The 24,982-nt window shown below is 42.8% G+C and overlaps 1 protein-coding gene across 2 annotated transcripts in view; it reads left to right on the forward strand.

The window, feature by feature from the left end:
- PRUNE2 (prune homolog 2 with BCH domain) overlaps positions 1-24,982 on the forward strand; it is a 271,709-nt gene that overhangs the window by 160,704 nt on the left and 86,023 nt on the right. For both annotated transcript variants that reach the window (XM_082655958.1, XM_082655959.1), the window contains exons 7-9: positions 9,423-9,581; positions 12,785-19,361; positions 19,694-20,459. In XM_082655958.1, coding sequence (XP_082512084.1) covers positions 9,423-9,581; positions 12,785-19,361; positions 19,694-20,459 — 7,502 coding nt within the window. The remainder of the gene's footprint in view (positions 1-9,422; positions 9,582-12,784; positions 19,362-19,693; positions 20,460-24,982) is intronic.

Genomic DNA, 24,982 nt, shown 5'->3' on the forward strand with positions numbered 1-24,982 from the left:
GCTACCTAGGACTCCCTTTCATGAAGTACAGTAGATAAGCATCTTTTTCTAGGGCAGCTGTCTGTTGGTGTAACATTCATTGGTTCTCCTTATGATGGAGACAGTGAGGATGAGGCAGTATGCCAACTTGCTTAATTTCAGATTGATCTGAAAGCAACCCATTTAATTTCAAGAAGTCCTTAACTTACACCTGTGCTTTCAGATGAACCATCTCCCAATCTCCCTCTCATCTTTACCCCTCCCCTCCCCTCCCCCTTCCCTCTCTCTCTCTTTCTCTCTTTCCCTCCATTAATGAAATGTTTATAATTATTTGTCCCATGACATGAAAACAGTGGTTTTCAGTACTCATGTGCTGTCTCCCTCTATTCTTGAATTCTTCAACCCAAATGATGACCTTACAAGGATGATTGCTTACAAGATTGTTGGTTTCTTCTCTAATACTTATGACATGCTTGACCTAAATTGAAGCATCTGCAGATTGATACATTAATTAGTCTTTGATAGTTGTGCCTTTACAAGAGGGCTTTGCTTGAAACAATGGTGATATTATAGGCTCTTTGTATTAAGATGCCCACTCGGTTGGGGTAAAAAAAATTACCTCTTTTGTCTTTGTATCCCTTCCCTGTAATCCTAATTCCTGGTTTCCCTAGGCTTTTGAGCAGAAGGAAAGTAATGTTAGGAGCATCCTTAAGTGATGAGATTTCTTTACATACTAAATGGTAAAGTGGGGATTCTTCCATTGTTTGTGTGTCTAAGGTAACAGAGCAAGAAGAACTACATGAGGGTAATTCCGGACAAACCGTGACTATGCCAGTTCATCTGCTTTTTTTGTGTGTACATATGCATACCCAACTTTTAAAAGTACATATTGCTGCCAGAAACTTTATAGCAGTTTCTTTGGGCAAGTTTTCAATTAGGCTCATACATGAGTTAATGGTCAGCCTACACCAACATTTTACAGAATAAATGAGAAACTGGAAATTAATCATAAAGCATGATAATATGGACTCATCAGAAAGTTTAAGCATCACATTATTAGCATTGATTAAAATCAAGGATGTGGCTTGCTTGTGTATAGTGACGAGGGAGAATTAATAACAAACGGAAGTAAATGGAGTAGCAAAAAACTTTTATGAAATTAAAAATGGAGTGAGTAATGTCTTTCAAGAATTATTTCATTTGAGAATAACATACAGGTTAGAACCTGAGCTCTGAAGTCAGACTCACCTGGGACCAAGTCCTGTTTTTACACATGTGAGCTGTGTAACATCAATTACTTAACCTTCTAAACCCTCCATTTTCTCAATGCAAAACAGAAATAACGTTACCAACATCATCTGGCCATCTTAAAGTTTAAATGAGATGATGTAAAGCATTTAACAGAGTGCTTAATGCAGAAGCAGTGTGTGAGGAAATCGTTTTAGGCAATATACTATTGGTTTAAATGAAAAGTAATAAATATATATATTTGTTATTTATATATTGTAGTATTTTAATTTTCACAAAATCTTTTCATGAAAGGGCTCTCTTTTTGAATGATAACGTGTACTGCTTGGCTCTATTTTCAAAATATGATGCATAATATAGTTGAAATAGACCCAGTTTTTAGTAGAAGTAGAAGTTTTTAGTAGTAAAATGCCTTGGCTAGCTTATAGAAATAAGAACCATAGAGTTTTTTAAAAATAACATGTGGTAAAAACATGGGGAATATCTTTGCTTACCAATTAAAGCGTACAAAAAGACAGAATGAATCAAATCTCTTTAATTTATGCATTTTCTGTTCTCATAAATCATTTTCCTGTCAAAATTATCAGACTTTATTATTGCTGAATATTTTAAACATCATAATGGAATTTTGGTAGCATAAATCATGAAGCTTTCAGTAAGAACTTTTGTGTACATACCTCAGCATTTTTCATATATCTTGATAAAATAGTCCTCAGTCTAGAAGTAAATCTATGCAGAGTATAAATGTCAGACTCTACTCGTAAATTGCAGTAACTCAGCAATCCATGCTGACCATTTTGCTTACAAGGTAGTTATGGACTGTCATACTATCTTTCTAAGACTCACTGTTCTCAAAGATGAAGCTGTATGAGCTTGTGTTTTAATCTTGGTCATGATTTTTATACAAGCATCCTACCTACAGGTTATATCTCCTCACTTGATTTTTCTATTTCCTGGAAAAAGAAAAAAATTTCAGACATAATAAATCTGGGAATAGCTTGTCCATGACATCAGAAAATAATTTATTTTTCTTTTATTTAATAAAAGCATTACTCAATATATTTAATTTGTAAGAGAGACAACTGTTTTGGATTATGTGCGTAGTCCAGAGTACTGGACCTAAATGGGATGAGTACTAGCACGAGGAATAAAATCCATTGAATGTGATACTGACCAGGGTTATTGGTCTTCCTTAATCAACAGAAATTGATAAGAGGCCAGACAAGAAATTCAGGCAAGGCTTTAATGGGGCCCCTGCTGCAGGAGCGGGAGAGGGAAAACAAGTAACAGGTTCCCTTGTCGCTCCCCGAAGCGGGGGTGGGGGGTGGGGACAAGCTGGTTCCTTACATGGGGTGAGGGTAGGGGTGTGTCCAGGGGTCGGGCCAGAGGGGCGGCTTAGGTGGTCTGCCCACCCCTTTCGTGGTGTTGAGTGCAGGGGGCATGCGCAGTACCCTGCTTTTGCTCCCAACCCCCTGTTTTTGCTCCCTGCTCTTCAGAAGTGGCAGTTGGGTGTTTGGGTTTTTTTAGGTTTTTGGATCTTGTTGTCCATAATTGGGCCCCAGCTGCCCATGTACACAATTATTTTTAGTCCCTTGTAGTTTCTTTGAATTTGGTTGCTCAAGGAGACGTTTGTCCAGGTGCAAGCACTGCAGCAAAGGGTCCCAGGTCCCAGCCTGTCTCCAAGGTAGTGTGGCACTCGGAATGATGCAAAAGGCTCTATCCACGGTGATGTGGCTAAAGGAAAAAAATCACTACACATTTTTCTGTTGCTTTATTTGTATAGTGGCAAACAGAAGCTCATTCATTGAGTCTAACTTGGAATTAAGGATAAAGGATCCATTAATGAGATAAACACTGCCTGACCCAGAGTTTTTATATCTTATATTACTTTTTAAATGACTTTGCTTCATATGTAACTTCCTCTGTCATCTCACATCTAGGAATTTTACATGTGAATCACTTTAATGACTTAAAAGATGTGTGTGATTATCATTTAAAAGTTCACAGTATTATAAAGGATATAAGGTAAGAAATTTTAATATGAATATTCAGTTCCCATACCAAGAATTTGTGAAATACTTTCTATGAATCAAATTACTCCCATGAATCCTAAGAACGACCTTTTGATAGTTGATGAATCAGGAAAGGAAAGGGATTTAACATTTATTGTCTACTATATGCCAAACACTGGGCCTGCTTTTTGATACACATATGTCCTTAGTACTCACAGCAGTGTTATGAGGTGAGGGTTTACAGATGAGGAACTCTAAGGCTCAGAGAGATGAGAGAAACTCACTCAAGGTACCCAGCTAGTGAATGGCAAAGCCAGAGTTAACCTCCGAAGTCTTTACTAGGAACCTTGGAGAGAGTGCCCTAAAATAGTGGAGAGACACAATCAGATTATAGATTAGCAATTTGGCTAAATTATGACAACTTTAATATCAAGGTATCTTAATATCCATCATATGTTAACTTCAATATATATTAGTTGAATAACTATAGAAATGACATCCTAATTTATGGTTATAGAAATTATTTTCTACTTTACACTATGATCTTTTTTTGTGTCATTAAGTATTCTTTGACAGCATGATTTTTAATAGCAACATAATATTCTTTTATGTTACTGTTCCATAATTTATTGAACCAGTTCTCTATTGTTGGATATTTAGACTGTTTCAAATTTTAGTTATTATAGTAATAATTCAGTGAATAGCTTTGTCCACAAACCTTTTGTGTGTATATATGATTATTTCTTTAGAATATATTTCTAACAGTGTATGAGAATGCCCATTCAGCCATATTTACCAATTATAGGAAAAGAGAAGACGAAACATTTTCTTATGAGAGGATTTCTTTGTTAATGGTTTCAGGTATTTCAATTGTAAATTGTCTTTTACGTTCATCAACTATTTTTTCTATTGCTATGTCTGCTTTTTCTCATTGATTTATAAGAACTCAGTCTCCAGGACATTAAACCTGTCTCTTCCCTGTTTTAAAACAAATAAAGCAATGTAAATAATAATTATTCCATTGAGAAACTTTTGAGTGGGTTTTAAGCAGAAGAATATCATGGTTCTGGTTACATTTTTTCAAAGCTCTTTCTTGGTCCCGTGTGGAGAACTGATCTCAGGGAGAGGAGACAAGAGCGGCTACAGGGAGACCAGTTGAAGGGCTATCACCCAAGTTCAGGGAAGAGATAATGGCAACTGTGGCTACGACACTAACAGAGATGGAAAGAAGTGAGGGAAGTGTCTGGACTTGAGATATGTTTTAGAGGGAAAGTTAACAGGATTTGCTGATGGATTATGTGAAGAATGCGGGGGGAAAAAGGAATCAAGAACAATTCCTAGATGTTTGGCTTGAGTAACTGGGTGGATGGTGGTGCAATTTGATGCTGTGGAGGAGACTGGGGTGGAGGTAGGTTGTATTTTATTTGAGATGCTTATTAGACATTGATGTGATGGTATCACATGGATAACCAAGGTTAGTGTTGAGGTGGATGTGATTTGGTTGTCACTGGCAGATAGGCGGTTTGAAAGCCATGTGACTGGATGAAATCACTAAGGAGAATGTATAGACAAAGAGAAAGGGGTTAGGAACATTTAGAGGTTGACTAAGGGAGAGGAACTAGCAAAGGTGACTGAGGAGTAGCCAGTGAGTTGGGAGATAAACAAGGAGAGTGCAATGACAGGAAAGTGAAGGAGTTAAATATTTCAAGAAGGAGGGAAGATCAACCTCTTGAGATTCTTGGGAGAAGTTAATTAGAGTAAGAACAGGAAACAGATTTTGGGATTTCGTGACCTGGAAATGATTGATACTTTTGAGAAGAGCCGTTTCAGTGGAATGATGGGGGCAGAAACCTGACAGGAGGGATTCAGAAGACAATAGAAATACAAATATATGAGCAATGTAAGGAGAGTGGGTTTTTCTCTTTCAAAGAATATGCACATTTAAGGACTCAGATGTGTCTAAGACATTATTTAGATCACTTTTATTTCATGTGATGCACTAAAGCTATGCGTGTATAGAATGAAAACTAAAATTTTCAGAGCAATGGAATAAGAAATATCAATAAAATAGAATTTTGTGAGAGAATGGAATTTTCCACTGCATTTGTCCAAGTACTTTCAACCACTAATGTAGTAAATCTTTTGGACACTATCACTGTCTTGGTTGTCATATTGGTTAAAATAGAGCCCTATCATTTCTGTTTTCCTGCCCTTTGCCCTTATGATCATCAACCTCTTCTTAGGGCCCTTGAGATCTACACCTTGCTTTTGGCCAGGAAATAACAAAGCCTTTTTCTCCCTACGTTTTCAGGTCTTCCTACTCATTTCAAAACTAGGAATTACTGAAGCAAAAGAACTCATGACCTCTAAAAATGTTTAATGATCTCATCTCTGCGTCCATGAGTGACAGAAGACTGACAGGGAACACTTCCCCACTCTTCCTAACTGGCGTGTCGGAATAGTCTGGGTTTTGGCCAGTCATTTCCCAGGTGTAATGATTAGTAAAGTAACTTCCTAAATTCCACGCAGCAATCTCAGGCCGGGGTCATATTTCAAACGTGGAAGTTTGGATGGTGGGGTTAGGTGGTAAATGAAGGTAGGGTTCCTTTCTTTTCTAAACCTTTGGCAAATTGAGTGGGATATATATTATATATATATTATATATATTATATATATAATTATATATATAATATATAATATATATATAATATATATAATATATATATATAATATATATATAATTTTAACTTAAGGTAGGGAAAACATTTTGGAGACGTTTGAGCAGATTAACAAATAGTATTTGTATACTCGTAACTAAAACAGTAATTTATCAGGTAGAAGGCAGATGGGGGGAATAAAATGCCAACCTGTATCTACAGTTGGGTTGTGTTGATGATGAAGTGGTATTTATTCAGGGCCAGCCTAGCTTGTCAGCAACATAAGAGCTGTTACAGCACATGACTCCCTGCGTAGCTAGAAGACAATAATAAATTATGCCCTATGCAAACAGCACCGGCATAAAAGTAGAACAAACAGACCCTGCCTCCCGGATTCCTGAAGAATCTTACTCATTCCCTTGTTTGATTCTGTTTTAAACATGAAACTCCTGACATTATCCTAAAGCCAGTGAGATTGAATCTGGTTTGGGCAATTTTATTGGAGTGGATAGGACATAGTTGTTGACAGTCTGTTTTGGGGTGACTGTAAAATGTAAGTATTTTATTTCTCTAATATGCCTAAATGCTTCATATAAATCTTTGTTTTATCAATACCTCATGTGATCCTGTGGAATTCGGGGCCACCCAGGGGAAAACTGGGCAAGTATTACTCAAAGCAGCTTGATTCTAAGAATCACTTGAGATACATAGTGGAATTACAGATTCTTGGACCCAATCCTGGGCTGCTAAATGAGAACCTCTAACAAAGCGGCCCAGAAAGACACACCCCAGGGTGACGTTTATGATGAGGCTGGTGTGAGGGGCAGGGAGCTAAGGGCCTGAGTCAGTAAAAGTCCTGTGACAGCATTGAGAGAGCCCAAAGGATTGGTTCACAGGAAAATATATGAATTAAAAACGGCTCCCTAGAGCAGTGCTCTTCATACTGCCATGTGTATTTGAATTGCCTAGGGTTTGTGGGAAATGCAGATTCTGCTTCAGTAAGTCTGGGCTGTGACCCGACACGCTACATTTCTAACAAGATGCCCGACAGTGCCAGTGCCGCTGGACTTGAGTTTAGCAAGATCCTAGAGCCATAATTTTAATTAATTAATTTATTTTATTTTTTTATTTTTGACCGCGTGCCGTGTGTTTGTTACTGCATGCGGGATCTTTGTTGAGGTATGTGGGATCTTTCGTTGCGGTGTGCGGGCTTCTCTCTAGTTGTGGTGCGCGGGCTCAGTAGTTGTGGCACATGGGCTTAGTTGCCCCGCAGCATGTGGCATCTTAGTTCCCCAACCAGGGATCGAACCTGCATCCCCTGCATTGGAAGGCGGATTCTTTACCACTAGATCACCACGGAAGTCCCTAACACAGACGAATCCAAACAGGTTGGAGCTCAGCCAACATTTTTGAATAGCAAATGTTCCACAAGTATGGCTTTGAATAATGCTTATTCTACTGAATCTTAATCTTGTGCTGAGGTACCAGTAAAACCAGCCTTCTCTTGTTTGAGTGACGCCGCTCGGAGTGTCATGATAATTGTTACTGTATGTGAAAATCTCTTAGAAATGGTGTGTCTTCTTTCAAAGGTTTATAAATATGTTGGGGGAATGAGTTTATGTACATAATGAAAAAAATATTTTGAAAGGAAAATTGTAAGTTTTCTTGTGCCAAAGCCTTCAGTCACTGGAGATAAGATGTACGTGGAGTTGTCCATTGTTGTTTTCCTTTGGGACCATATCTTCATTTACAATTCTTAATGGCAAAAAGCTCAGCATTGAGGTTCTCGATGGTTAATACCAATGATGATTTGAAATAATTGTATCTATTGAATGCACATTGTGTATAATAGGTCCAATTTTTTTTTTAAAGCTCACTCTAAATATCTACTTCTTTTGTGGGTGAATTAATTTTTTTGAAGTACCTAAAGATGATTATTATTATGACACTTGGACAATAAATTAAAAGCATGAAAGCTGACCGTGTGCATACTTCCAAAAGCTATTGTATTTGAGCATGATAAATTTCATTACCAAGTCAGTGCAATAGATCCTTTGTATTCATCAGCAATATATCCTGAGATCTTTGTGAATTCCCATGTGTACCTTGTAACTGAAGATGCCTAATGAGAGTAGTGGCCTCAGGAGTGGACAACAAGGCTCCTAGAGGCATGGAAGCTGGTGATGGGCTGGGCCCACCCAACTGCCAGGTTTCTTGTGTGCCCTCTCGGGAACCTCATCGACCTTGAGATTTGGCTCAGCAGAATTACAGAGTACACGTATTACGGCAATTTTAAGTGGCTAGTAAATAGTCTAAGCCACAAATATCAAATTCACACGTGTCAAAGGGCTACCATATACAAACATTAATCTGGACATGAAAAAAATCTGCACCTATATGCACTGCACTGTTTAGTTCTTCATCATGGTTATCTGAGGAGGAGGTTCGTGGTACTTCCACTTCCTATGGGACACATCTCTGTACTGCTTTAATGTTTTACCAGTGGCATGCATAATTCTGATGACTTCGTAAGCAGAAAAAAGTTAGAATTCTTTATATCTCTTGAATGCACGTCATGGTGATTTTCACTAAGTAGAGCAGTGGACTGTCAGTGGATGATTATATGATTGTCATTTACATGTGCTATTACATATATATACACTATGATAAAGGATTATGTAGCACAGGTTGATTTTGTATATATGTCTCTCCAGTCATTCAACAGACTTTTCTTGAGCAACTAGTATATGCCATGCATGATGCTAGGGGCTAAGATATGGTCTTCAGTGTATTTTATTTTATCTTATTTTTTAAAGAAAGAGAGACAACCATGCTGACAAAGTGGTTCTCATTGTAGTTAATAAAACTCGAAAAGGCCAGAACATTTCCACAGATGATGTGAGTCACAGGTCTGGGTACTCTGCGGTAATGGGTCCCTTTTCCACAATTATTCATTCCTCCTTAGCTACCACTTAGAGCAAGCAGATCTGACATCACATCCCTAACACAAATCTCCTAGACTTCTACACTGGAATAAAAGGCATTCAGTAGACTCAGCTAAATCCATCTTTAGGAATTCTGCTTGGAGTTAATGATAACCATTAGAAAACAATTATAGAAAAGAACAATAACTTCCTCCTATTTTTCTAGTAGGTTGTATCAATAATAATATTCAGCAGACATTCCTATGTCCTATGAACAATAAAAGGAAAAGTATGTTTTACAAAGTCAGTATTTGAATAAACATTTTAGGAAAAAGATGTTAAGCTATTTGTTCCTCTATAAACTATTCTTAATAGCAAAGATGCCTTCCTTTCCTGGTTTAGGAAAACAAAACAAAAAAAGCAAAAGTATATTTTAAGCCATAGCATGAAAATTTCCAAACTTTCTCAAAGCAAAGTATTTATTTCATTTGCATCTAATAATAAGTATCAGTGGTAATACATCCTAAGACTGGACAAATTTGTGGCACAACTCTCCAGAGCTGGGCAGTTTGACATTAATATCAAATTGACTGTTGTTTCAGGACTGTACGTTTCACAGCAGTATCACCAGTGATTTGAAAGCATTCTCAGACAAGTTCGGTTTTGATGTCCTCATCCTCTTGGCCAACTACCTGTCGGAGGAGCAGCAGCCCAGACGACAGATCGCTGTGTACTCTGAGAACCTAGAGGTGTGCAATCAGGTAAGGACCTCCTTGACCCAGCACATTTCACTGCATCTCCCCTCCTGCTGGCTCTCAGAACATGCGGTAGAAGACGGCCATGGACTGCTGACTTAAAGAAATTGGTCCAAGAGATAAGGTCCTAGAGTTTGAGTTTTAAGAAACGTTGGGGGTATTTTACACATTCTGTTAGTTAGTTAATGATTTATTTATTTATCAGTGCTTTAATTCAGATTTTTAGTTTTCAGTTTCAATGCTATATTAGTTAATTAACTAATTAATTAGTTTTCAGTGCTTCAATTCAGATTTTTAGTTTTTAGTTTTGGTGCTGTATTACCAAAAAATCATCTAAATAGAATTGTCAGTGAGATAAAAGTTGGCCTTTGTTTTTTTTTAAATCGAGGTATAATTGACAGGTAACATTATATTTCGAGTGTACAATATAATGAGTCAATGTTTGTATATGTTGTGAAATAATCACCACAATAAGTCCCGTTAGCATCCATCACCATACATGACGACAGGGTTTTTCTTGTGATGGAGACTACTCTCCACTCTCTTAGCAGCTTTCAGATCCGCAGTACAGTATTATTAACTATAGTCTCCATGCGGTACGTGACATCTCCATGACTTGTTTATTTCATAACTAGAAGTTTGTACCTTTTGGCTCCCTTCACCCCACATAGGGGCATTTAAAAGAGCCCCATAACTGTTTCGTTTCTAGGCTGAATTCATAAAGAGAAAGATCATATCTCTTTTTACCCAATAAGGGCTAGTCCTCCTTTGGGTACCGTTTTCCTTGAGGACTGCCACCTGGTGATAACAAAGTTTAGTCCCTGACTAAACATCTGTTTGGTGTCCAGTGTTTAGTAACTGTGCTCTGAAGCTTTAATCCAAGTTAGTTTTTTGACCACAACCACGCTGACACCTTGGATATGTCTTGAGAAAAACATTCATATAAGTTAAAAAAAAAAAAAAAACAACCATTTTTCTCCAGGTACTAAAATTCTGGTTGGGTAATCAGTCAGATCTTCTTGGTTGAGAAAAGAGTCTTAACCCAAGGCTTTGGAAATATAAGAAATAGACAAAATTGGGCTTCCCTGGTGGCGCAGTGGTTGAGAGTCCGCCTGCCGATGCAGGGGACACGGGTTCGTGCCCCGGTCCGGGAGGATCCTACGTGCTGTGGAGCGGCTGGGCCCGTGAGCCATGGCCGCTGAGCCTGCGCGTCCAGAGCCTGTGCTCCGCAACGGGAGAGGCCACAACAGTGAGAGGCCCGCGTACCGCAAAAAAAAAAAGAAATAGACAAAATTAATGAAAATAGGGCAGTGGGTATGCCAAAGCAGGTACATTTAATAACTAATATGAGAACATATGTAATTCATTATAATATGGATGACATGGACATAGAACGATTTCATCACTTATCTTTCCTCACTAATGGATTAGACAACTGGTCTACCCACAGGTGGCTAGAGGTGAAGTCTCAACTCCCTTCTTTGACATCCTCACTTTCTGTCCCCCAAGAGATCCATTTCTTGATATATGACTGAAGTCACTCTCCAGCCTCTCTGTGCCCCCTCAAGTCCAGATATGAATGAGCCCCCTTCTCCTGCTGCAGATGCTTTTGGTACCCTTCTGACCCACATACATCTGTGAATTGCATCACTAGCCTGTGGCTTTTTTAGTGCTTTGGTCTGCACTGAGTTTCAAAGCTGAATTTTATCTTTGGTCACTGGTTTCCTAGGGAAAGGACTTAGGTCTCCTAAGCCTCCAATACAGTGGTTTTCAAATCACTTTTTGTAGCAAATCAATCTAGAAATTGGTTAATCTAAAACAGACAGAAGTAGAAGAGTGGATGAAGAGGTTAGAAGCCCTTGAGTTGACTCCACCCTGTCTCTCCTCGGCCCCCACCCCAACCCTCCCCACCCATTTGCCCAAGAGACATCTCCTTGAAATCTTGAGCAACACAAAGTCAAGACTGCTCTAGAGGAATCCTTCTTTGGCCATGTGGTCCCAGTTGGTTAAGGGTCAGCCTTTGCAGCTGGACTGCCTGAGTTCAAAATGTGGCTCCATCACTTGTTAGCTGTGTGTTGTTGGTCAAGTTATTTAAGCTTCCTGTCTATTTCCTCACTGGAAAACTGGGGATAAAAAGTTCCTACCTTGTAGGGCTTCCCTGGTGGCGCAGTGGTTGAGAGTCTGCCTGCCGATGCAGGGGACACGGGTTCGTGACCTGGTCCGGGAGGATCCCACATGCCGCGGAGTGGCTGGGCCCGTGAGCCATGGCCGCTGAGCCTGCGCATCCGGAGCCTGTGCTCCGTGGCGGGAGAGGCCACAACAGTGAGAGGCCTGCGTACAGCAAAAAAAAAAAAAAAAACGTTCCTACCTTGTAGAATTATTGTGAGGATTAAAGGAGATAATGCACATAAAACCCTTAGAACGGTGCCTGGCATATGAAAGCATTCAATAAATGTTAATTATTAATATTACTATCTATGTGAGCTCTGTAGTTGTTACTATTATTGTTGTTGTTGTTGTTATTATTACCTCCACTAATCCTATGGGGCCATTTCAAATGCCCAGTGTGCAAAATACCTTCAACATTTCCTAAAACAATCATAGAGCTACAGCCCAGTTTTGGCCTCACACTGACCATCACACATCTCCCTGCCTTCCAAGGCAGCTTCGTCTGTCCTGGGCCCCGTATAGATGCTTCCTGGGGCAGGAAGAGACAGTTGGGGCCTGAGTGCCGTTGAGTAAGCTGCCCCTGGTAGCTGCTTTCTCTTTCCTACGTTCTCCTTTGCCTTCTGAGGCTTTCAGAGGTTAAAGCAGGTCCTGGCTGCCTGCTACCAACAAGAGCCTTCCTTCTGCCCCATTTTCCCTTATTCCAATACTTTTCCCCTAGTTTTGTCAGCAACCAGCATTATCTCTCGCTTTTGCAAAGCTGAATTTTACTCCTGTTGGAAGATGGTATTAAGTTACACTGAGGAAAGGTTTTATATGATTTTGGGTTCAACAAAAAGCCAATTTGATAGGATTAAAGAAAGCATTGGTGGTATATTAAGTGGGACTTTCCATATTTTATGTTATACAATTCTCAGTTCTCTGTCTTCTTTCTAGACAGATGAACACAGATTAATTTTACATTACAAAAAATTAAGAAAGACAAATTGCAAAGAGCTGAGAGAGCCTGAGTGCTCACACAAATCCCTGTGCCTCCCCGACAGATTTGCTGTGAACTGGAAGAGTGCCAGAACCCTCGCCTGGAGCTGGAGCCCTTTGAATGTGGCTGTGACGAGATTCTGGTGTATCAGCAGGAGAACCCTTCAGTGACTTGTGATCACGTGGTTCTCCTGGTCAAGGAAGTCATCAATAGGAGGTGTCCAGAGATGGCCTCTAACAGCCGGACATCCTCCACAGAAGCAGTGGCAGGCAGCGCCCCGCTCTCCCAGGGGTCTTCCGGGATTATGGAGTTGTATGGTTCTGACATAGAGCCACAGCCCAGCTCCGTGAATTTCATGGAAAACCCTCCCGATCTCAGCGATTCTAACCAGGCCCAGGTGGATGTCAACGTGGACCTCGTTAGCCCGGATAGCGGGTTGGCCACCATTAGGAGCAGTCGCTCGTCCAAGGAGAGCTCAGTTTTCCTCAGTGATGACAGTCCAGTGGGAGAAGGTGCTGGGCCTCACCACAGCCTCCTCCCAGGATTTGACTCCTACAGTCCCATCCCTGAAGGGGCAGTAGCGGAGGAGCACGCCCCATCTGGAGAACACAGTGAATCCTTTGACCTTTTCAACTTTGACCCAGCACCCATGGTTTCTGGGCAGTCCCAACCATCTTCCCATTCTGCAGACTACTCCCCAACAGATGACTTCTTCCCCAACAGCGATTCATCAGAAGGACAGCTCGCCACGGGGCCTAAAAGACTTGATGAGATAGGGATGGACGTGTCGAATTATTCATCCAGTTCTCTTTTGTCAGGGACTGGCAAAGATAGCCTTGTGGAATTTGATGAGGAGTTTGTCCAGAGACAAGAAAGTCCCCGTGATAATTCTGAAAGAAATTTGAGCCTGACAGGGTTTGTGGAAGATGAATCTCCTTCACCAGAAAGTCTGAAAAATGTTGGAAGGAGGGTCCCACCAACACCTATGAATAGCTTTGTGGAGAGCTCACCATCCACTGAAGAACCAGCTCTACTCTCTTCAGAAGATATGACCCCCAAAACGGTCAACACGGGTCACACTGGGCCACCTCCAACCCAGGCACGGTGCAGCAGCTGGTGGGGTGGTTTGGAGATTGAGTCTAGAAACACTGCAGATGCATGGAGTTCCAGTGAACAGGAATCTGTCTTCCAGAGCCCCGAGTCATGGAAAGACCATAAGCCCAGCCCAGTTGATAGGAGAGCCTCAGATTCTATATTTCAACCCAAGACTCTTGATTTCCCAAAGTCAAGTCCCTGGGAGTCAGAATTTGGTCAGCCTGGGCTGGGCAGCAATAATATTCAAGACCAAAATGAGAAAAACTTGCAGTTTCAGGATATGTCCCCCGAAAACTCGCATTTGCCGAATGCTTTTCCTCAGGGAACAAACCACCTGATAGAAGACTTTGCGGCTTTGTGGCGTTCTGATCGCTCACCCACAGCCATGCCTGAGCCATGGGGAAATCCCACGGATGACGGGGAACCAGCTGCTGCAGCGCCATTCCCAGCCTGGAGAGCATTTGCTAAAGAAGATGACGCCAAAGCTTTGAAAAATACCTGGAATCTGCACCCCATGAGTGGTGAGACACCTTCTGTGAGGGACCCAAACGAGTGGGCCATGGCAAAAAGCGGGTTTTCTTTCCCTTCAGAAGACCTCATAGACAGTTCGCCCAGTGATGCAAATAGTGAAGCAGTTCCAGAGATCTGGGGCAAGAAGAACCATGACTCCGGGGATGATGTTCTTGTATCTGGAAATCCCAGGTCTGATCTGGAGCACGCATGGAATAGTTCTAAGCCAGTGAAGGATGATCAGAATGGTTTCGTGGATGCAAAACTTAGGGAGAAGGTGTACGAAAATGTAGATTCCTGGAACCTTTTTGAAGAGGGTAACAAGAAAGGAGGGTCAGAGGTCCTAGCACCTTGGGAAGATTCCTTCTTATCCTATAAATGTTCCGATTACAGTGCATCCAACGTAGGGGAAGATTCAGTGCCATCCCCCTTAGATACCAACTACTCCACCTCTGACTCTTGTACTTCCCCAACATTTGCTGGAGACGAAAAAGAAACCAGAGACAAGCCATTTGCTAAAGAGGCAGGTTTCGAGTCACAAGATGCTAACTGTACCTCAGGGGATGCTGACATGCCTCCTCAGTCCCCAGAGCAGCCGCCTAGAAATAGAATTAGTTCAGGTCCTGGGAACCTGAAAATGTGGGCTTCACCTCACGCAGATGGTAGCTCTGAAATAAACGCCCCTCACAGCCCAGATAAAGATTTGCTCAAAGCAGAGCCCACCGATGATCAGAACACCTCCGTGGAGGATGACATTGGGGAAAGCAGCCAGTCCAGCTACGATGACCCCAGCATGATGCAGCTGTACAATGAAACAAACCGGCAGCTCACACTTCTGCACAGCGGCGCTAACTCCTGCCAGGCGGCCCCCGACAATCTCGACTTGTGGAACAGAGTGATTCTGGAGGACACTCAGTCTACTGCGACCATCTCGGATATGGACAACGACCTGGACTGGGATGACTGCAGTGCAGCTGTGGCCATCACCGGTGAAGGTCAGGCACAGGGGTTCATGGCTGAAGGTTCCGAACCCGAAACCCGATTTTCAGTGAGACAGGTAGAACCCTGGAGCGTGGAGTTTCAGGAAGCAAATCAGGTAGATTGGGAACTCCCTGCCTCTTCTGAGCACAGCTTGGACACTGCTCCCGACGAATATCACATGCTGAACGAAAAAAGCGGGCAGCTGATCGCGAATAGTATTTGGGATTCTGTTATGAGAGATAACGCCATGTCATCATTAATGTTACCCGGCCCATCGTATGTTACAGATCCAGAACAAAGCAAATCACCTCCTGAAACGTCCAGCTCATTAGAAAAAATTCAGGACAGTCACATCCCAGACATGCTGGAAGCCTCTGGAGCCAGTGAGTCAGAAACACTTGGTCCTGAGAAGCAGGACACAGGCAGGAGAACCCCACCAAGTGATATGGCATATCTGGTGACCAGACTTGAGAATTCAGGGCATTTTGCATGCTCAGATCCCTGGAGGGGTCCCAGTTATGGACAAAAGGAAAGTGAGATGGAATCCCATGGAGCCGCTGGTAGGGAATGCCCCAGTAAGGAGGAGCTGATGGACGGAAGCTCAGGGGCTTCTGGAAAAGGGCACGGTGGCCAGGAATGCCCTTCCCCAGCTGCATCTGATCATCCAGAAATCTCCAATGAATCAGGCAAAATCAGCTCTCTTTCAGTCACTTCCATTCCTCAAACGGAGGAACCCCAGGAGGTATTAGAGCATGAGAAGGGGTCTTACACTCCAGACCCCTGTGATGTGCAAACAGAGGTGTCCACAGATCACCTGCAGGCAAAAGAGACCTGTGAAGAGCACCTCACGAGTCACAGAAATCCAGGTGAAACTACTGAAATTTCAGGTGGGCTGAATTCCACAATAAGTGTATCTCTACCTGAAGTGGATGTGGAGGAAGCTGAAGAACGTAACATTCTGGAGCCAGAGAGAATGAACCAAGACCTACCTTATGGATGTCCCCAAGGACTTGACCTTTGGGATGGCCCTAAAGACAGTGATGTGCAGGTCAACTGCACAAGTTCTGAGATAACTAAGAATCTCGAAGTTAAGAATACTGAAAACAGCCCTCCAGGAGCCAATTTATCAGGAAATGATGACAGAGACAGTATTTCTAGTGAGTATACACGTTCAAGTGCATCCAGTCCTGACCTAAATGACTCTTCGGCTGCATTGCCTTCCTGGGACCAAGGACCCGATACTGGGCATCAGAAGGAAAACCAAGATGATTGGAATACACAGAATGACCAAGAATCTGAACTAATTACTACTGATGGTCAAGTAGAAGTAAATACCGAAATGAAGGGTTTGGAGAAAAACAGAATGGACAAGTTTGAAAAGAGCTTAGATCACAATGTTCCTAAATATTTAGAGATTTGGAATGACTCAATAGATGGTGATTCCTTTTCCTCTTTGTCTAGCCCTGAGACAGGCAAATATTCTGAATATTTAGATGTATATCAGGAAAGAAATCTAGTGGTTAGCCATCAGGAAAAAAGTGAATGTGATATTCCTGAAACTGTGCAGCAAGAGGACGCCAAGTCCATTTCAACAAGCTCAGGTTCTGATGATGATAGTGTAGGCGACGAAGAGTCAGTGGAGAAAGAGATCCGTTCAGCCACTTGCCAGGTTGCTCAGAGTGAACTCAGAGCTTGGGATTCATTGAATGAATCTAATAAGTCCTTGGCCACAGCTGATCCCAAGTCTGAGGAATGTTCTGCCTATACAGGCAGTCCAGAACCAGCAGAGAATGAGAATAAGTCAAACCCATTCTTTGACAATCAACAAAGCAGCCCTGATCATGGGAATTTCTTGCCACTAAAGGAGACTGAAATACAGGTTACAGCAGTGGAGAAGGAGACGAGGTCTTCTCCAGAAACGGGGAGGACGGGAGATGCCATATGGCAAATACCTCCCAAAGCTGAACTAAAGAACGAAAATTATTCTGATTTGGAAATGGCTGGCTTCTCCACTGAGAGCACGGAGTGGTGGAACGCCTCCCTACAGGAAGGGCAACCAACGGAGAGGGCGTTTGAAGGGGAATTATCTAACTCAAGTGCTGTGCTAGAGGTGAACTCCTCACCACGCCAAAACGTGGATCCCTGGGGAGTACCCATTCAGGGTGATACTGAATCCCTGGAAACGCACGGTACCAATCCTTTCGGTGATAAACACGAGTCACACTTTCTGGATAATCATGGCGAGAATGCCCACGAGCCACTTTGGAACATTCAACCAAGGCAACCAGAGCCAGAAGCTGGTCAGCTTAGCCAGCTCGTAACACCGGACCAAATGAAAGACAAGGATTCCAGAGAACAGACCATGTCTTCTGCCAGTGACAAACTCACCTCTGAAATACCTACCCAAGAGCAGTGTCAGAATACAGTGCTGTCTGTCTGCAACCAGCCAGACCCAACATTTACTCACACAGATGAAGATGGATGCATTATGTCTAATGTATCAACTCCTGAGTGTCAAGAAACAGATTGGTGGGGAGAAGAAAAATCACGCCCCAGTGAAATGACAGATTCAAGCATTGCACCTGAAGATTTCCCTGCTGTCAGTTCTTCCACCCAGTTGATAAAGAAGTCAGGCTCTGAACGGGACGACTCTACCCCTAGTGAGGACCCCCAAGGTGCATTTGTACCAGATATTTTACACGGCAACTTCCAAGAGGGTGGGCAACTGGCCTCAGCTTCGCCCGACTTGTGGACGGATGTGAGACAACCCTTCGGTGTGAAGACAGATGGTGAGAATCCTGATATACTGACTCACTGCGACCACGACAGCAATTCCCAGGCTTCCAACAGCCCTGATGTATGTCATGATTATGAAGCAAAGCCAGAGACGAAGCAGCACGTTAGTGCTGGGATGGGGCCTGAAGGGGAATCCAGTGAGTTCTATCCCACCGAGCCAGAGAGAGATGAAGAACCCAGTCAGGAGCCGGCGCGGGAATTTGTCCCATATACTTCGGAACTATCTTCTGAAAACGCAATTCCGCTGCCTCGAATCAGCGAGCAGGCAAACACGAAAGACTCATCTCAACCTGCCTCTCACAAAGGTTCTCCTGAACCTTCCGAAATAAACAAATGTGAGAACATTACAGGTTTAAAAGCGTCAGAAAAGGGAGCCAACCCCGATAGAGCACCAATTTTGGAACCCACTGACAGAACAATCCCAGTGCTTGAAAACATGGGAACTGATACTTGTGTAACTCACCCAGAGCCAACTGTGGATAGCAACAGCTCTTGGGTATCAGAAGACTTTTCTCCTGAGAATCAGACCGATGCAGGGGGCCCGTCGGACCGTGAGCAAGCTTTTGCTACCGAGAATCCTGCCACAGTTCCTGATACTTTGCTAGCCTCAGACACTTGTCTGGATGTCAGCGAAGCTGCCTTTGACCACAGTTTCAGCGATGCCTCAGGTCTCAACACATCCACGGGAACAACAGATGACATGAGTAAACTGACATTATCAGAAGGAAATCCTGAAATGCCATTTGATGGGGAGGCAGGGAAGCAAGATATCTGTTCCTCTGAAGCCTCGTGGGGTGATTCTGAGTATGAAGTCGTGGGCCAAAATATTGATGAAGATTTAATGAAAGAGCCTGAACACTTTGTCTATGGCGGTGACCCTCCCTTGGAAGATGCCCTGAAGCAAGAGCTGGCACCTTACACACCTCCATTTGATTTGTCCTATCTCACGGAACCTACTCCCGGTGTCGAAACCACAGAGGAAGCTGGAACTCCAGAGAATGAGCCTCTGGGGAGCGAAGCCACGGAGATATTGCTTTCTTCCCTTCCTGCTGAAAGAAACAAGGAAAACCACGCTGAGGCCACAAACAGACAGCCTGAATGCCAGCTGGTTGTGCTGCATGTTCATGAAGACCCTGAGTCCATTTCTTTGCCTGTCGGAGTCGACGCCAACATTGAGTTGTCTCCATCAAACGTTGACTGGGAAGTAGAAACAGATCATTCAGATTCACCAGCAGGTGGAGACATAGGACCACCAAATGGTAAGAAACCTTTCATTCCTCCACCCTCAAGAAACTGCTGCTTTCCTTCAATCGATGCATTTGTAAAACACATTCTCCCTGCCAATGTGGCTATAGAGGAACTAACTACATTTGCAGTGCATGCTTAACCAAGTTCTGCCTTACCGCAGTCATTTCTACCGCTTGTCTAATAAGTATCCTTGAGAGGGTCTGAGAAAATTAAACAGCTCTACAAAATAAAAATGTTTTTTGAACTCTCTCTCTTTAGATAGATCATTTGCAAAGATCACAAGTCACGCGGTGGGTTAATTAAGCCTTGTTCTCTCCTTCTCACCTTCATCTTCCACTTCTAGGTACCAGCAAGGGGATATTAGAGTTGGAAGAAGAAAACATAATTCCTACCAAAGAGCCTGAGCACATAAAATCAGAATACGGGGGAGAAAGGTACCCTGAGAAGAATGAAGATCATCATGCACTGCACATGGATTACATACTTGTAAAGCACGAAGAAAATTCACCCCCAGAGCCAGAGGCCTGTGAGGCCAGAGAAATCACGTCGGAATTAGAAGAGTTTCACATAGATTCCGAAGAAACGGGGCTGCCAGGAACTCAGTTAGCATGCTTCCCAGACACACATCACCCTGCTTCCTTAAATGAAAGCATTCATCTCTCTGCAGAGAGAATGTCTTCCAAAGATGGTAAGAGATCATCTTTTGAAAGCCCTAGGCAAGACCAGAGTTGGATGGTCTTGGGCTGTAGTGAGGTTGGTGATGCATCATCGGAGACTAGGGACTCAGGGCCTGGATGGTCTGGCAAGGCTGTGGAGCCAGCCTCTGATCACAGCTTGGGTAAGGGCCCCCAAATGCAGATCCTGGGAGAGATGAAGCCTCTAGAATCTTCAGCACTAGAGGAAGCCTCTGGCCCGGACAGCCAATCCTGGAAAAGCATGAGCCAAGGCAGGACTGGCCCCGATACAGTTACGTTGCAGGCTGTCACCCATGACAGTGAATGGGAAATGCTTTCCCCCCAGTCTTCTCAGAAGAACATAATCCCTGACACGGAAATGGAGGAGGAGACAGAGTTTCTTGAGCCCAGAACAAGGAAACCAAGAACAAAAGGGTAAGCAAAAAGCTCAGTTTATTTTTTTTCCTGAAAACTGTTTTATTGGAAACTGGGGAAATGGTGAGGGACTATGGAATGTGAAGAATACCTAGATGATAGGAGCTTTGCTTATATTTATTTCAAAGCACATCATCCCTAAAAGCAGCTGCTGGGTAACCATAATGATGATGATGATGATGATTTGCGTACCTTTTCAGCCAAAAAAGTCCCTTCAGTTTCCATCCAAAGTCTTATACTTACTCTCCTGATACTTACACTTACTTCACCTACTCCATACCTATATTACCCTTAAATAGGCAGTTGGTGCTGGAGGGGAGAGGACACACACATTTACTCATAGTGCAAGGCAGTCTGCACACATTATCTTATTTAATCTTTACAAAAACCCTCAAGTAGTAGTATTATCTTTATTTTACACATACTGGTTGGGGGAGGGGAGTTGAGGCTCAGAAAGTTTCTGTAACTTGCCTAGAATTAAGTAAACAGAGTGAACACTCTGGGATTCAAAAGTTTCCACCTCCAAAGCCTGTACTTTTCCAGCAGACACACTGCCTATCGTACGGAAAAGGTGATTGTGGTTTCATGTAAGCATCTAACTTACTAATAAAGAACGAGGAGAATCCACAGCAGGCTTAAACCTTAATGTGAAACATTCATTCCTTAATTGACTGAAAAATTGGCAAATAACCGTCAAACCAGAAATTCATTCATTCGTTCGCTCACCATTCGGTTTTTGAGAATCTGCTCTGGCCAAGTTTCTGGGTAACCAATGGACATTGTCTCTGCCCTCAAGTTTCCAGGTCCTGCTAAAACTGTTTATGGTGGTTCATTTCTCTTCGGTTGCTCTGATAAAGCCCTTCTGCTTCCAGGGACAAAAGGGCATGTTGTGAAAAGTAACCTAAGTAAAGGAGAAAATCATGTTTCCTCCTTAAAATGTAGTGGAGGGGCTTCCCTGGTGGCGCAGTGGTTGAGAGTCCGCCTGCCGATGCAGGGGACGTGGGTTCGTGCCCCGGTCCAGGAGGATCCCACATGCCGTGGAGCGGCTGGGCCCGTGAGCCATGGCCACTGAGCCTGCACGTCCGCAGCCTGTGCTCCGTAACGGGAGAGGCCACAACAGTGAGAGGCCTGTGTACCGCAAAAAACAAAAATATAGTGGAGAAAAGATATCTTTTTCCTACTCTTTTTTTTCCGGTTTTTTTTGTTGTTGTTGTTGTTTTTGGTGGGTTTTTTTTTTTTTTTGCGTTACGCGGGCCTCTCACTGTTGTGGCCTCTCCCGTTGCAGAGCACAGGCTCCAGACGCGCAGGCTCAGCGGCCATGGCTCACGGGCACAGCCGCTCCGCGGCATGTGGGATCTTCCCGGACCGGGGCACGAACCTATGTCCCCTGCATCGGCAGGCGGACTCTCAACCACTGCGCCACCAGGGAAGCCCTCCTACTCTTTTTTTAAATTTAATTTTTATTTTATCCTGGAGTATAGTTGATTTACAATGTTGTGTTAGTTTCAGGTGTACAGCAAAGTGATTCATTTATTCATATATCCATTCTTTTTCAGATTCTTTCCCCATATTGGTAATTACAGAATACTGAGTAGAGTTCCCTGTGCTATACAGTAGGACCTTGTTGATTATCTATCTCATATATAGTAGTGTGCATGTGTTAATCCAAAACTCCTAATTTATCCCCTCCCCGCCTCGACATTTCCCCTTTGGTAACTGTAAGTTTGTTTTTGAAGTCTGTGAGTCTGTTTCTGTTTTGTAAATAAGTTCATTTGTATCATTTTTTTTAGATTTCACATACAAGTAATATCATATGATATTTGTCTCTCTGACTTACCTCACTTAGTATGGTAATCCCTAGTTCCGTTCATGTTGCTACAAACGGTATTGTTTCATTCTTTTTAATGGCTGAGTAATATTCCATCGTTTATATGTACCACATCTTCTTTATCCATTCGTCTGTTGATGGACATTTAGGATATCATTTTCCTACTCATTTTAGGAGCATAAAGGACTATACACACTACATACCCACTGCAAATCAAGGCAGCTGGATTCCAGCCTGGCTCTACCACTACCAGTTACGTATTTTAGGATTAACCCTAGGCTTAAGTTTCCTCGTCCATAAAATCGGTGCGTTGGGCTGGAGGATCTCAAGGCTTCCTTCATTATTGAATCCTGCGACCTTAATTTATGTATAAATAGAAAGTGTCCAGGAGGGCTTTGGCATTCACATGTCTCCATGAAAGGGACAGAGAAATCAGAAAGAATAGCAGGGGTATATTGACGTTTAGCAAAGTGCCGTAAAGAGTTAAAAGCTGTGCCACATTCAAGTGCAGCTTCATAAATCCAGACATTTTAAGTTGGCCTAATCTTTCTTTCTTCCTGTCAAGCTATTTCCTTCCAGAGGGACCTCAGATCTGTTATCAAAAAGAGAGTAGCAGATGGATCCCAGCAGCCCTGCTGGCACTGTTATAGATTGAGCTCAGAACACAGGCAGCCTCGAGTTGGCTGAGCTGTTATTTGGCTTCTTGTCTGCATTTTGCACATGCCCCTGAAACCCAACAGATGACAGTGTTCAATTGTGCCACTAGCCCCTTTTCTTTTCTTTTTTTTTAAAGAAGACGTTGGGGGTAGGAGTTTAGTAATTTATTTATTTATTTTTGCTGTGTTGGGTCTTCGTTTCTGTGCGAGGGCTTTCTCTAGTTGTGGCAAGCGGGGGCCACTCTTCATCACGGTGCGCGAGCCTCTCTTGTTGCGGCGCGCAGGCTCAGTAGTTGTGGCTCACGGGCCTAGTTGCTCCACGGCATATGGGATCCTCCCAAACCAGGGCTCGAACCCGTGTCCCCTGCATCAGCAGGCAGATTCTCAACCACTGTGCCACCAGGGAAGCCTGCCCCTTTTCTTTTAATGAGATTTCTTTGCTCATCTCTTTCTGCCCAGCCCCTGAAGTAATGGAAATCTTCTCACAGCTGGGGGAGGGGACAGATTTTCCCGCTGGATTTTGTGTTACCTTTTGCCTAAATAATTTACTCTGAAGTATTTGAAAGCTTTTCTCTGTGCTAGATTTTGGGAGGGTGCAGAGTTATCTAAAACAGTAGTTTTCTAAATGGGGCCCTAAAACCAGCAGGCCTCATCGTCACCTGGATACTTGCTAGAAAGGCGTATTACCTGCGCCACCCCGTACCTCCCGAATCAAGAACTCGGGGTGGGACCCAGCCATCTGTGTTTCAACATTTCCTCCAGGGGATTCTGATGCACAGTAGTTTGAAAACCGCTGGTCTAAAACTTAGTCCCATCCCTCTAGGAGTTTAGTTTAATACAGGAGTTAAACATAAGTGAAAAGGTAGATAATAGTGTGATGGTTAAATCAAGATAGTGGATGACCAATGTCAGGTTAAATGTAAATAGCTACCAGTTAATGGACATCTGCTCTGGACCAGGTACTAAGCATTCTATATGCAGGGTCTCACGTTACCATGGCAACTGTATGAGGTAAGAATTACACAAGAGAGGAAACTGATGTCCAGAAAGTTTGAATCACTTGCTCTGGTTTATAGTTAGAAAGTGAAGAAGCTGGGATTTGAATTTGAGCCTCTCTATGTTAATAAGTTAAGAGAGAGGCATCTGTATAGGATACTTTTATGGAGGAGGAACGAGGATGACTTATCATCCAGCAGCATCAGGAGGCAGAGTGCCCAGGGCCCACGATATTTTAAAAGGCCCATGAGAAGCTTTGAATTTCTTTCAAAATTAAAAGAAAAAGTGATTATATTCCTATGTGGATTATATTCCGGTGTGGATTACATTTCTTTCTACCAATGCAGATGTGAAGCAAATTTTTAGGGTTTTGTTTTGTTTTGTTTTGAGTGAGAGAAGGAGCCCGTGAAGGCAAAAGTGACTAAGGTCCACAAAAGTCATACTGCGGTCCTGAGAACTGCGATTTGAGACAGGCATTAAAGGAAGCTCATAGTCTGGAAAGGTGGAGAAAGGGGGTGAGAGGCCAGCCAAGTTAACTGAGGAGAGTAACATAAAGAAAATCCTGGAGACAGGAAGGCGATCACAGAAGCATTATGATAATAAGATAGCCATATTCTCCAGGCCAAAAACCTGGAGACATCTTCTGATGCATAATCTCATCGTAGGACCAAAATCAAGACTGTCCTGAAAAAAAAAAATTAAAACCTGGTCTTCAAAAATGAAAGTAGGCTGATAGTATATGCAAGATGACACACCATCTACAAATGGCTTCTTGCCCTCACATCAGCCAGCCACACCTCCTCTCAGCTCCCACACTGTTTTGGAGAGCACTAAGCCATTTCTCAAAATCTGAGGGAGCATTAGAAAGACACCTTTTCTCATCGTACCTCACCTACTGTCTCTTGTTAACAAAACTTGTTATGAGTGCTGGGAGATAAACAATCTCCCGTGAGATCTTCAGCACTGTGTTCTAGTTCCCTAGGATCAATCTTCCCAGAGGCTTTTGCCAACAGCTTGGTCATCCTCCAGCTGTAGACCCGCCA

Source organism: Grampus griseus (genome assembly GCF_964374135.1).
Source record: "Grampus griseus genome assembly, chromosome: 6".
Lineage (NCBI taxonomy): Eukaryota > Metazoa > Chordata > Mammalia > Artiodactyla > Delphinidae > Grampus > Grampus griseus.